General features: G+C 42.9%; 1 protein-coding gene across 3 annotated transcripts in view; it reads right to left on the bottom strand.

Moving 5' to 3' along the window:
• Positions 1 to 12053: 12053 nt before the first annotated feature.
• Positions 12054 to 14509, bottom strand: part of DYNC2H1 (dynein cytoplasmic 2 heavy chain 1) — a 407641-nt gene continuing 405185 nt past the window's right edge. For all 3 annotated transcript variants that reach the window (XM_073338398.1, XM_073338416.1, XM_073338408.1), the window contains one exon: positions 12054 to 12641. In XM_073338398.1, the coding sequence (XP_073194499.1) occupies positions 12483 to 12641 (159 nt within the window). In that variant the 3' untranslated portion in view covers positions 12054 to 12482. The remainder of the gene's footprint in view (positions 12642 to 14509) is intronic.

Here is a 14509-nt window from a genome sequence, read left to right as displayed (position 1 = left end):
CCACAAAGAGTGCTTCTCTTATTTGTAGTTACATGTTTGTATATTTGTTTTTGCTTTAAGCTTTATAAGTTTGGAGTCTGAGCTGTCGTGTCTGTATCTGATGTATTTTCTTCTGTTGAGCCCGTTTGTAACATCATCGAGAACTTGGGTGACGAATAGGTTGAACAGTACAGGGGCAAGGACACAGCCTTGTTTGACTCCATTTGAAATGGGAAAGGAGTCAGTGAGATCTCCATTAAAAAGTACCTGACCTTGGATTCCCTCATGGAATAAATGAATGATCTTTACCAGTTTTGGTTGGCAATCAAGTTTGCTGAGGATCATCCATAATCCTTCTCTATTGACTATCAAATGCTTTTCTCAGATCAATGAAGATGCTGAACAGATCCATGTTTTGTTTGATACATTTTTCTTGTATTTGCCTGATACTGAAAATTATGTTTATGGTGCTACGACCAGGTCTGAATATGCATTGAGCCTCAGGTAGATTGGCTTCTGAAACAGATGACATCAGTAGGTTGAGGAGGACACAAGCAAAGATTTTCCAGCAACAGATAGAAGAGATATTCCACAGTAGTTATCACAGACTGTTTTGCTGCCTTTATTTTTAAATAAAGAAATAATTGTGTCATTTGAAGTCTTGTGGCATTTCTATGTTGTCCCAGATGTCAGTAAGGATCTTCTGGAATGGTGTTACCATCTTTGGATCAGCAGATTTATATATTTCTGCCAGTATTCCATCTCTGCCTGAGGACTTTCCTGAGTTCATTATATTGATCGATATATTGATCACTGTTTCTTCAAGTGAGGGGGTGAGTCAAGGTGGTGTAGAATAAGATTTTGAGGTATCTGGTTAATAGCACTTGTTTCAATTGAGGATGGTCTGTTCAGTAGTTGGCTAAAGTGTTCAACCCATCTCTGTTCCATGCCATGTTTGTCTTTGACTGTTCTGCCATCAGCCATCATGAGTGAACCTGTGCCCACCTTTGAAGGTCCATAAACTAGCTTCAAGGAGTCAAAGAACTTCTTTGTTTCATTTGTTTCCCCATACATTAGAGTGTTTTCTGTTATATTTTTCTACCATTTATCTTCTAGTAAGCATAGTTTTCATTGTGTCTTGCTTTGCAGATGTTTGAATCTGTCTCCATTTGAGTTGGGCTGAATATCATTTGCCAGTTTTGGACAGCCTAATTTTTTTCTTTCAAGAGTACTGTGATTTCCTCATTGTTTTCGTCTAACCAGTCATGGTGAGCCCTTTTCTTCCATTTGAGGATGTCAGTTGTAGTTTTTTGTACTGTCTCTCTGGATTCCTCCCATGAGACAAGGTTATCGCCAAGGTTGGTTTCTAGTGTACTTTGTAGCTTGTCTCGATAGGATGCACGGTTTAGTTTAGCAAAATCAGGGGACGTCTTGATTGTTTTGGGCCGTTTCAGGTGTGGGGTATAATATGTAGATTCAATATTGACCTAATCATTCTATGATCCGTCCAACATTCTGCTCCACACATGGCTCTCATGATCCTGACATGTCTTATGTCACATTGTCAGACAATGATGTAACCTTTTAGATGCCATTGTTTGGATCTGGAGTGTATCTATGTAGTTTTATATTAGTCTGCCTGTCTGAAAATGGTATTTCTAATTGTCAGGCTATGTTCTGCACACTTGCTTAGGAGTAGGAGACCATTTTCATTCATTTTTCCAATGCCATGTTTTCGAATGACACCTTGCCAGTTTTTGTTATCTTTACCTACTCTTACATTGAAATCTCCTATGATGATTAGTTTGTCACTTTGTGGTGTTGACTTGATGAGAGAGCTGAGATCAGAGTAGAACTGTTCCTTAGCATCGTCAGGGCTTGTTAATGTGGGCATATACGCACTGATGATGGTAGCAAATCATGACTTATTTAGCGGTAACTGGAGTTTTGTGAGTCTTTTGTTGATGCCTATATTGCACAAGGGGTGGGGGGGGTGAGATGAGGGCTCTGGCTGGAGGTGCAGGCTGTGGGTTGGGGCTGGGGATGAGGGGTTTGGGGGGTGGGAGGGGCTCAGGGCTAGGGCAGAAGGTTGGGTGTGGGTTGAGGGCTGCGGGGTGGGGCCGGGGATGAGGGGTTCACAATGCAGGAGGGGGCTCAGGGTGGGGCAGAGGGTTGGAGTGTGTTGGGGGGGGTGAGGCCAGGGAGTGCAGAGTGGAGCAGCAGGGCAGCCATCCGCCTGAGGCAGGGATACTCTGGGGCCCAGGGGAGGTGCGTGGGGGCAGCAGGCAGGGCCGGGGGAGAGACCTGGCTCCGAAAATTAGTGGATCTGGGCCCCCGGGTCCTGAATATTCCTGGAGCCTGGGCACCACAGGCCCATATAACTCACCGCCCCTGGCGGAAGTGTCTGCGAGAAAGGGGGAGCTGTAGAGTCCAATGATTGACAAGTAAAAGCCTGAGAAGAAAAGCTACCCTGACCAATAGGAAGTGAAATGCCCGCCCCCAGGAGCTCTGTCAGAGTGAGAAGCTATTTCGGAGGAATCTAGAGCCAGGCACTGAAAAGGAAGGACTGGCTGTGTGGGCAGCTGGTGAGTCACTGGCCTGCACGCAGGGTTCCCCCTAAGAACTGGCCTCGGGTACGTGGAAGCAAAATCCCTCAGCTTGGTCCTTTCTTTTCCTCTTCAAGGTAACTTCCCAGACTACAGAATTTGGTTAGGAAAACTCCTCACCCACTCAGGCTGGGTTAGCCCCCTGAACTAGCTTTCAGCTCCCTTGATGAAACTACTTATCAAGTGGCAGGTACTGCTCTTGCTGCTAGCTCAGGGCTGCCCACCTGCTGTGACTGTATCTGAGCTCTAGGGTAGGAGATGAAAGTTAGGATTTTAGTAGAGTTATTATTATTTTCAACTTGAGCCCTGCATCCTGTTGTGGTGATGGGAAATCTTGGGAACAGAAGCAGCCGGATGCCTGCATGAAGAGCATGCTTGCCAGCAGTGATCATCAGCCCTTCTGGAGTTGCTGAGGTGTCCAGATTCAGCGCTGACCCTGAGGATCATTCACAGAGTGTGAGAGCACCATATTTTAGTTAGCTAGTCAGGGAAATTGTTTGGGACCCCTCCTACTCCCTGAACCATGCCAGGAGGTCAGGGTTTGGGGATTTTATTACCTGCTGCATATTAAATCTGTGGAGGGGCTTATGATCTTATCCCACTTGTGAGTTTTGTGGGCTGTCCTGAACCCAGCCAGCCAAGCTGCTTTGTTGCTCCAGAAGATATAATTGTCACAGATCATCAAGGGCTCCTGTGAAGAATGCAAACCAATGGGACACTAAATTTTACTCTTGCTCTATCAGATCTGGGGGAAATCATGGGTATTATCAGTGTGGGCAAAGTGATTCTGAGAGTGGTATTTTACCTGTTATATTTTTACTTTCTGTTTAATATAATAACTGTGTTGAATATATTGTATATGTTTGTGTTATTTCTTCGGAGTCTCCACTTACCTCCACTTACCTGTGGTTTCAGAGTAGCAGCCATGTTAGTCTGTATTCGCAAAAAGAAAAGGAGGACTTGTGGCACCTTAGAGACTAACAAAGTGCCACAAGTCCTCCTTTTCTTTTTACCTGTGGTTAGAATTTTCCTTCCAAGCTGTCCTGGTGACCCTGCCAGCAAGAAGTGAGGGGGCAGGCTGCACCGCCAAATAAATTCATATGGGAAGAAAATTAGGAAGTTACACCCTGCTGAGCTGGGTGTGGGATCCAGATGAACCCAGGTCTGTCCATCAAAACCCGTAAGGAGATTGGCATTAAAGGAGATAACCAGGTGGATGAGGTGCTGTACTTTTATTATAAAGGGTTGAAAACATGATTACAGTGTGTACGTGCTCATCGCTCCTGCTGCTTATTCCTCAGGGGACTATGACTTCACAAGAGGAGATGAACTAGTAAGACGCAGAGATCCTGCTTTCTTGCCAATGTCCTTTTCAACAATAAGGGTCAAACTGCAGGCCTGAGAAGGGAGTGGTGCTGTCTCTGTTTCATGAGGACTTTGGGGAGGAACTGTGCCTCTGGGAGTCTGATACTCCTTCGTGTGGCCAGCATTCTGGGAGTAGCCACTGCTCTCTTCAAACAGGAGAGAGAAAGATGGAAACAGACTAGACACAAAGGGATGCAAGAAGACAGGAAGGAGAGAGGGCCCCAGAAGAGGGTATATCCTAGGACACACTGTGTTCCAGATGCTCAGTGGCAATAAAGGTCAGTCTTTCAACCACACTCTTATGTGTCACACTCTTCTTTTTAGTGCAGTCAGGTCCCCTGAGCTACTTGTAAAAGAGTACAATTAAACACAGTAGGCCAGCGTCTGCCCTGATTTATACTCACTGAAACCAGTGGGGATGCCCAGTTGTTAGAATGGTTGGGGTCATCATTAGGATGTCTAATTTCTCCCGCTGCTGGGTGTTTTTCCATAGCATTCCCTATCTCTGCAGAAGAAGACCTCCTTGCACCCAGCTGAGTGTTCCTGGAACTTGGGTCTTCTCCGAATGGGCTCTGCTATAAACACCAGCATGCGTAGCTATACGTATTCCAATTAATGAAGGAAAATCCTTCCTAGACAGATGATAGTCAGGGAAACTCTTGTAACGTTAATTTTGTGCTTTCCAACTTGAGTGCACCAAGGTTAAATGCAGCTTCTCCCTTTGAAGAACAGCTCCCAATGAACAAATCCCACTGACAAAGCAATAAACTCTCTGAAAAATGACAGATATGGGTTGAAACTTCTGAAGTTAGAACTAATTCCCTCTCTGTTGCTGCATGTACCTGCTCAGGGCTCGCTGTTTGTTCTTCCTTTCTCACCCACACCTGAATTCTTATAACACTAAGAGCAGAAAGTTACTGGTACAGTTGTTAATTGGCTAGCAGTTCCAGTATCTGATGCAGGATTCCTGTTTAATCTTTCAGGGAGGTGTAAACCCTAGTAAAGATAGCTAGGCTAATTCCTCCTTGTTTCCACAAAAAGAAAAGGAGGACTTGTGGCACCTTAGAGACTAACAAATTTATTTGAGCATAAGCTTTCATGAGCTACAGCTCACTTCATTGGATGCATTGAGCTGTAGCTCACGAAAGTTTATGCTCAAATAAATTTGTTCGTCTCTAAGGTGCCACAAGTACTCCTTTTCTTCTTGCAGATACAGACTAACATGGCTGCTACTCTGGATCCTTGTTTCCAGTTACTTTTATAGCCCACCTGATTCTTCTTTGCAACAGAGACTGAAGACCTATTGGAGCAGCTGGAAACAGGTAAGAGACCCAGAGTGCACTATGTGATCAGTCAGCTCCCTGTGGACTATGGAACACAATTTGGGTATCTCTGCTCTAGGCAGCAGCTGAAGCTAAGAAATGATTCAGAAAGCGAGGGAAAGGCAATAAATTGTTTTACTTCCAGAAAGAGCTACATCACAACTAACTGTAAGCATTGCTCCAAGATTCATCTGCCTATGCAGTAGAGCTGGTCAGAAAATTCCTCTTGAAACAAAATTTTCATGCAAAGATGGAAACATTTTATATAATTTTTACTTTTTTTTTTTTTACATTTTCTGACTAGCCCTGCTCAAGTCATTATAAGGCTCTATGTCATAGTACCATCTAGTGGCATCCAATAATATTACATTCCTTGTCATAAAAACTCTTAATACCTTGTGGAAATGGTTGGCAGCGTCAGCAGAGACATAATGGATGGAATGGATGTAGAGAGTGAAATAATCTCTTACCCTTAGAGGTGGTCTCTCTATGTCAGAGCTTAAACAAGTTGATGGGGTAATGTGCAGGGAGTTCTGCTGCCATTGACTGATGTGCCTTAGGTAATTCGTTTGGCAGAGCTGTCTGTCTAGAACACTTCACAAGCACAATATTGCAGATTGCCTTTTCTGAAGAAGCGTGAAACTGATGAAAAAATTCTTAAATGCTGCTGTCCACAAGAAGAGAAACGTTGTGAACCTAACAATGGAAAAGGAGATGCAGGAACTTTCCGCCTGTGTTCCTAATATTTCTTTTTTCACTAGACTCCAGCTTTTGACTTTTCCCTGAGAGATGGCAAGCGAGTGACTCTTCTGACAGGCTTTTACTACGAAGCTGATCCCAAAAATATGAGATGCCAGGAGTGGACTTCACTTTACACATAACTGGTTATTGCTATTTGGATAAAATCCTAGATGGGACCATCAAACTGTAATTATCCCACCACAATGTTTTTCCATTGTAACTGAATCTTACAGATTCTCAGTTAACTTACGTCTTCATCGGAGACAGAGCAATGGAAATGTTTTTGACTATAAGAATGTAATAGCCAATTCTACATGTTTTAATAGTACTTAATTGTCAACATTTGTTGCAGTAAATCGTTTCTAGGCATCTGTTTTACACATAAAAGCCATTTTAGAACCAGGCTGTGCAAAGATCCTGAACATGTGCAATAGAGATTTTTAAAACATTGTAACTTGGCCAAATCAAAACAATTTTTCACCGAAATGAAAGGTACATCTGTGACCGAAGGACGCTCTCTCTGCCAAATTGCACCAAATTGTTGACGCTCTGGTGCTGTTCAAAAAAGAGGAACAATGACTTTTATTCGTTGACCTTCCAAATCAACTGAGTGAAAATTTTAGCAATTATATAGCAATGTAAGTCTTTGTATTTTCTGGACTTTATACATAGGCAATGCAAACAACATTCTGTTCTATGGTCCTCACTCAAACATCTTAAGTAGGGGGCATGGATTAGCAATTAAGAATTTAAAGATGCAGGAGAGGATGTCCAAAATGCCATCTTTTTGTGGCTTCTGCTGTATTTAGCAGTTAGAAAACATTTTACTGGAAATTTTTCCTTCTAATAACTACACTTCACTATAAAACAAAACTAAAGAACAATAAAGGAAAACCCTACAACAAAGAGAAAACCCTAAAGTAGAGGAATAAACAGCTGGAGAGCTGAGGAAGAAGGAGAAGAGGAACTGCTGCTTGGGTGGCTAGAAGGAGCTGAGGACACCACCTCCAGGGAGCTATGATTCATCGAATAACTTTGCATGGATAGTTCGGGGCTTGAGGCAGGGATGCATGGCCCTCCAATACTCAGAGCTTCCCAAAGCGTTGCAGGCTTCTGTGGAGCATGCAGGTGCATTCCAAGAGTGGGGATCTGTACTGAAAGCATTCAGAGGAGAACATAGTTTTATCAAGGACTCATTTATAGCCATGACCTGCTGGGCCAAAGCTCTCACCTGTTCAGCGAGATTATTCTTCAGCTGTGACAGTCTCTGCATGTAGTCTGAGTCTGTCCTCTACATCTAGCTTCTCATTCACATCTCTTCTCTTGTTCCCGTGGGATAATGCAAAGGCTTGAACAGAATGTTGTGAAATTTTCCAAATATTCAGTGCTTGGCTGAGACCAAGAATAAGAAATATTAGTCCTAACGGTACATCATTTAAAGAAAACAATAAGCAACAGAAAATATTGGTGTGCACACTATCAGCCTTCATTATGCATATAGGGTATGTCTACATTACAAAATTAGGTTGATTTGATTTAAGTCGACATTGAGCCTTCGATTTAAACAAGTCGATTTTGCATGTCCCCACTATGTTCATTGTGTTGGTAGAGCGCATCCTCACTGGCAGGGCTTGAATCGACTCATGGAGTGCCACACGATGGGTAGCTATCCCATACAGCATAGAGCCACATGGAATATTGGGTTGGGCTTACAATGCCTCATGGGATCAAAACATTTGTGCGGGTGGTTATGGGACCACGGTGTTAGTCTCCCATGATGCACTTACCTCCCTCCCTCCCTGAAATCAATGGCAAACAAACCAAACCTTTTTTGCACCTTTTTCCCTAAGCCTGGGTTATCCCTGCAGATGCCGTAGCATGGCAAGCATGGACCCTGCTCAGTAGTACACTATTGTTGTGAGCATTAAAAACATCTCGCATCTTATCCTGCAGTATTTGCTCAGCTGCCACAGGAGCTGCCGCGTGAAACAATGTGATGCCATGGAAGCAGCCCTGCTGGAAGCCATGGGCCCGGGAAACAAGCACTGACTGGTGGAACTGCATGGTTGTGCAACTATCGGATGACAAGCAGTGGCTGCAGAACTTTTGAATGTACAATGACAGAACAAGGAGCAAAGGTCTCAAGTTGCACTGGGGGAGGTCTAGGTTGGATATTAGGAGAAACTATTTCACTGGGAGGGTGGTGAAGCACTGGAATGGGTTACCTAGGGAGATGGTGGAATCTCCATCCTTAGAGGTTTTTAAGGCTCAGCTTGACAAAGCCCTGGCTGGGATGATTTAGTTGAGGATGGTCCTGCTTTGAGCAGGGGGTTGGGCTAGATGACCTCCTGAGGTCCCTTCCAACCCTGATATTCTATGATTCTATGACTCTGGGCAATGTGCAGGACATAGTGGATAGTTTTGCTGTGATGGGGTTCCCTAACTGCACTGGGGCGATAGACGGAACATATATCTCTATCTTGGCACCAGATCACCTTGCCAAAGAGTACATAAAGTGAAAGGGGTACTTCTTAATAGTGTGGCATGCACTGGTTGATTATAGCGGCCATTTCACCGACATCAACTTGGGATGGTTGGGTAAGGTGCATGACGCTCATCTTCTTTAGGAACTCCAGTCTGTTCAGAAAGCTGCAAGCAGGAACTTTCTTTCCAGACTCCAAAATAACCGTTGGTGATGTTGAAATGCCATCGTGATCCTGGGAGATGCATCCTACCCCTTGCTCCCATAGCTCATGAAGCTGTACACAGGCAGCCTGGACAGCAGTAAGGAGCATTTCAACCATAGGCTGAGCAAGTGCAGAATGGTGATGCAATGTGCTTTTGGACATTGAAAAGCCCGCTGACGTAGTTTGCTTACTAGGTTAGACCTCAGTGAAAGCAATATCCCCATTGTTGTTGCTGCGTGTTGTGTGCTCCATAATATCTGTGAAACAAAGGGAGAAACGTTTCTGGTGGGGTTGGGGGTTGAGGCAGATCGTCTGGCAGCCAATTTTGAGCAGCCAGACACCAGGACAATAAGAGCACATCGAGGTGCACTGTGTCTCTGTGAGGCTTTGAAAACTAGTTTCATCAATGACCCACAGTAATGTGACACTTATGTGTGTTGTTCCTGTCAACTTCATTGCATGTACTCCCCTGTAAACTCCACCCCGGTAACTACAGTGTGCTGAACAAATAAAGAGCCTTTTGTTCTCAATCCATTTGTTTTTATTATGCTCACAAACACAGATAGACAGCAAAGAAAAGTAAGATAACCTGGGGCAAAAGGGCTGATAACACTGGGGTGGGGGGGAGAAACAAGGGCAGCTTGCTTACAACTGCACTACAGTAACAATCAAAGGTGTGGGAATGGGCGCCTTCTGGTTCCTGTATTCTCCCCTGGAGTTGAATGCAAGGGATACTTGACCTCCCCCCCATCCCCGCATCCTAGGACATCTGGGAAAGGAGGATGTGGAACTTGGCGACGATGCAGCAGGTTTAGCATAGTGGCAGCCCGACTCTAGCATCCAGCTGCCTTACTTGAACCAGACACTCAACATGTCCAATTGCTCCCTCATAATCTGCACCATCTCTCCTGCGTGTCATGCTCTTGTCCCTGCATGCTCTCCTGTCTCCGCAGCCAATGTGCAGGCTGTCGGGCAGTGCAAGCCTCCATGTGCTGAGCTCTGTCTTGTCACTCTTGGAGGCACACATTAACTCACTGAACATGTCCTCCCAAGTCTTCTTTTTCCACCTTCTAATCTGGGAAAGTCTCTGTCCTGGTGTGGAGGAAGCACCTATGGACAAGGTTTCAGCTAGAAAGAATACAAAGCACAAGAAAAGGAGTACTTGTGGCACCTTAGAGATGAACAAATTTATTTGAGCATAAGCTTTCATGAGCTACAGCTCACTTCATCGGATGCATGAAGTGGAAAATACAGTGGGGAGATTTTATATACACAGAGAACATGAAACAATGCGTGTTACCATACACACTGTAACAAGAGTGATCAGGTAAGGTGAGCTATTACCAGCAGGGGAGAAAAAACTTTTGTAGTGATAATCAAGGTGGGCCATTTCCAGCAGTTAACAAGAACGTGTGGGGGGGGGGGGGAAGGAGAAATAAACATGGGGAAATAGTTTTACTTTGTGTAATGACACATCCACTCTCAGTCTTTATTCAAGCCTAATGTAATGGTGTCCAGTTTGTAAATTAATTCCAATTCAGCAGTCTCTCATTGGAGTTGTTTCAGAGTAGCAGCCGTGTTCGTCTGTATTCGCAAAAATAAAAGGAGTACTTGTGGCACCTTAGAGACTAACAAATTTATTTGAGCATGCTTAACAGAGCATGCCATGCACCTTTATTTCAGAGCATGCTTAACAGAGGTGCAGCCCTAAAATTAATCTCAATGTTTGCCTCGACCTATCTTTTGATTCTGTTTTCTCGACACTCAAACATGTGAAAGCTAAGCACTGATTCATTTTGACAGACAGCCACTTAAGAGAACTGTTGCGTGTGAGCAAAACTGAACACAAACCAAACTTCAAGGGAATTGTTGAAAGCAAAGATTGCCAGAAGTCCCACTAAGTAAAAGATTGTTATCGTGAACTATATTATAAATGTATAATAAATATACATTATCAACTTATATAATTGTGTATGCATATACACACATGTATATAATGTTGTGTATATGCATAATATGTAATTATGTGTATATACAGTAACATGTAATGATGTGTATGTACAATATATGTAATGTATATATATTTATATATAATCATTACATATTACTGTGGCTCTTTGGCAATGTACCCTGGTAAATTCTGGCTCCTTCTCAGGCTCACGTTGGCCACCCCGATCTAGGATGCAGTGCTCCATTTTCATGTCTCCACCTTTTATAAAGGTGTCCCTAAAAACTGTATCCTTAAGAGATTTGTTGTTCCAGTGGGGATTAAATACCTTTATTCTAACTGAAAAAAGTATATCGGCCCCACATTTATGACACTTAAGCTCAACGTTAATTTTCTGAAATGTAACATTAAAGCTGAAAAGCTACCTAGGCAAGAGACAAAATGCGGGATGTAGTGGGTTTAGAGGAGTGGGGCAGGTTTGAAAGGAAGAGGAGCTTCCTTAAGAAAAGCAAACTGCAAATATGGCCAACCCTTCCCCACCCCCAAACAAACATCAATTAAGAGAGATATGGCCTTAGTTTTAAAAAAATTGGTATGGGCTTATGCCAGTTCTACACTGGTATATCTACATTGCCTCCTGACTTGCACCAATGTAAAAGAGATCAGAGTCAGTCCTTACACTTTTCTTTGGGACCTATTTTTAGTAATGCAATAAATTCATTCTTTTCTTGTTTTCTAAAATAATCTTCATAAAGTCATTGTACAACCATAATTAGATACTAAGATGAGCATCATGATGGGATTTTGTTATTCTTGGATGGTTTTGGCTCATCTCATTTGGCATTGTATCTAACAGCATACCCAAAGTATGGCACTATCCCAACGTGACACACCATCTTGTGTCATATTGCTTGGAGTGAATCAGTGTGCGTCAAACACACAGTATCCTGAACTGGACTCACTTGATGCCAGGAGCCCATAAACACAATTATGTCTCTCTTATGTCAGCCCACTGCATGGTGAAGGTCTCTTCAGTCTGACAGTATTTTATTGACATTAATGGTAGCCCCTCTTTTAGACATATTAATGGATAAGGAAAATGCAGAGTTTTAAAAAAATTCTAATTTTGAACCCATTAGCGTTCACATTAACTTGTTCTTTTATATCTACATTGTTTGAATACCGTCTGGTTTCATAATTCTGTGTTCAGCCATTTCTGTGTGATAATTGCAATGGACATAGGTCCCAACTCATAGCACACAAGGACTGCATGAATCTCATGTAATTTACTGATCATGCTCAAATAAAATGTGATTAGTTAAAATCATTACAGTACATTAAAAAAATAAAAACAAAAAACTTTCAATTTGTGCATAAAAAGACTGCTTAATCATAAAAAGGCTCATCAGCTACTTTTATTACATAATAATTGTAAATATAACATATCAAACAGAACACAGATATAAGATGCAAAAATAAGCACAACAAAGAAAACATGTTTGATTTTCACTTCTGTTAAAGCTCTTTCGGACTGCAATAGTCAAAATATAAGATTGCAATAAGACAGAACAGAAAATAAATTACATTACAATCTTGAGAAACTGCCACTTGTGTGTCTGGCATTACAGTACTGCAGATCATTTTTACACCACCTCACAAAGATGCAATGTATTCCAATCCCAGGTCATCTTTTTCAAAGTTGTAAACATTTTGGGGATTTATACACCTCTGTTTTAAAAGTAATATTTAACATACAATAAAACCAAAGCCATCTGACAGCAAACAGCTCAGATGTTAAAAAAACCTGACTGCACAAAGTTAGTGTACTTTCATCTTACTGATTTTTTAAAAATAATGCAGCTCCACATTGGATCCACTGGTCTTGGTTTCCTCCACAGGGTACATCAATATTTGTCACCACACAGTCCCTCTCAGCACTAGTATAGAGTGGCAGGGATATGCACTCCTCCGGAGAATACGGACCATATGCATCCTGTCAACAAACCACCCATTAGTTATCATTTAAAAATACAGTAGGTATATTAACACGACACAAGAACAGTCTTGGATGACACTGTATCCAAAGAAGAGTCAGAAGTTATAATGTGATAAGTGCAACCTTTGTAGGTGTCAGAAGAATAATCTGTTGGCTAAGACTAGGAAGAGGGAGGAGAAAGCAAAGGTTTCAGAAAAAGTATTTTTCTCTAGACTTCTGACACAACTCACCATTTGAATTCTCTTTACTGTGTCTGTCGGGTTTTGAAGGATAAATTGATAACATCTGACATCATATAACACCTGCATCAGAGATCTAAAGCAGGTTGAATTAGCTCCCATGAGCACAGCTCCAACACTTTCCACTTCAAAGATTTTTAAAGTCTGCTGCCTACCAAGTTACTCTTATTTAAGCCATTAGTGTCCAAAGAAACATTTACATATTTTAACTGGAATCATTACACATAAATATTCTTGGTTTTTGACCTGCAGTGAGTAGAAAGAGACAAAGACAAAGTAGTCTTGTTTTAAAATTCCAGAACAGTCATTTCTAAATTCTGACATATAGTTTAGTCTGTGCAGAACTGATGTGCAGGGTTTGTAAGTGACTGAGTTCTTACTCATCCTTGTACTCACTGAAGTAAATGTCTTCAGCAGGCGAATGATTGGGCCTCTGAAGTAGTACAAGAGCTGCTGCAAAAGGGAAATGGTTATGAAGGAGAATGGGCTGTCCTGGAGGATATGACTTGTCACACATCCTGAGATGCACAAACGATGAGCAGCAGCCATCGTTTGTGTTTATTGTGACAAAGGTCTGTCCTCGTCTCCATGGGTCCCGCGTTTCCTGGCAGATTTCGCTAGCCTCAGAGGCTCACTGTGACCCTCCACATAACCCTTCTCTCTCTAGAGTCAAGGGTCACAGTCTACTGAGCCATTTTCATCATAAACCAGTGAGGGAGGTGAGGAGAAGCTATCCTCCTTTGCACAGTCTCTGTTGTTTCCCAGTCTCATTGATTAATTGGGGGGGGCGCGCAAAGGGGGGAGCCCAGGTCCACTCTCTACTCCAGGCTCCAGCCCAGGGACCCTAATAGTATCAGCTATGGTAGCTGACCTTTTAGAAACATGACATGTACAATTCCCTGGGCTACTTCCCCCACAGCAGCACCCACTTCCTCAAGCCCCACTTCACCCTTACCTCAGGGCCTCCTTCCTTGTGCCTGATATGGTGTGTACTGCTCAGTCTCTCCAACAGCACAACTTCCTCCCACAGCTCCTGACATCCACACCCCCCTGACTGGCTGGGAGGCTTTTAACTAGTTTCAGCCAGCCCGACTGGCTTTAGGTGTCCCAATCAACCTAGCGTTCTCCCTGCCTTCTGGAAAGTTCTTAATTGGCCCCAGGTGTCTTAATTGACCAGGAGCAGCTGCCATTTCACTTATCCTGGTACCAGGGATTTGTTTAGCCTGGAGCTAATATATCTATCTCCCACTACTTTTCTATAGCCATCTGGGCTTGCCCCGTCACATTATGTATAAAAAAAATCCTCTTAATCCTGCCCTTGGGCATTGGGCAGACAGACAGAACACAGCTCCACACAGATTCCGCTTCCCCATTGTTGCAGACTACTTTGAGGATTTTTTAGTGTTTATTAGGGTATTGTTTAAACAATGAATTGTTACTAGGAGGGCTCTCCAGGCCACAGAGAGCTGCTTTAATTTATACCAGGGACTGACATGGTCCCCAGCCAGCAGCAGGACAAAGGGATTACAAAGTTCGTAAACTAAGCCAGACCAGAGGATCTCGCCCACAGCGTAAAACCTGCCTACTGTCTCTTCCATGCTCTCTTTATAACAGACAGACAAGAGC

Source organism: Lepidochelys kempii, chromosome 1 (assembly GCF_965140265.1).
Source record: "Lepidochelys kempii isolate rLepKem1 chromosome 1, rLepKem1.hap2, whole genome shotgun sequence".
Taxonomy (NCBI): Eukaryota; Metazoa; Chordata; order Testudines; family Cheloniidae; genus Lepidochelys; species Lepidochelys kempii.
Note: the sequence above shows the minus strand (reverse complement) of the source record. Positions and strands in the feature narration are given on the sequence as shown.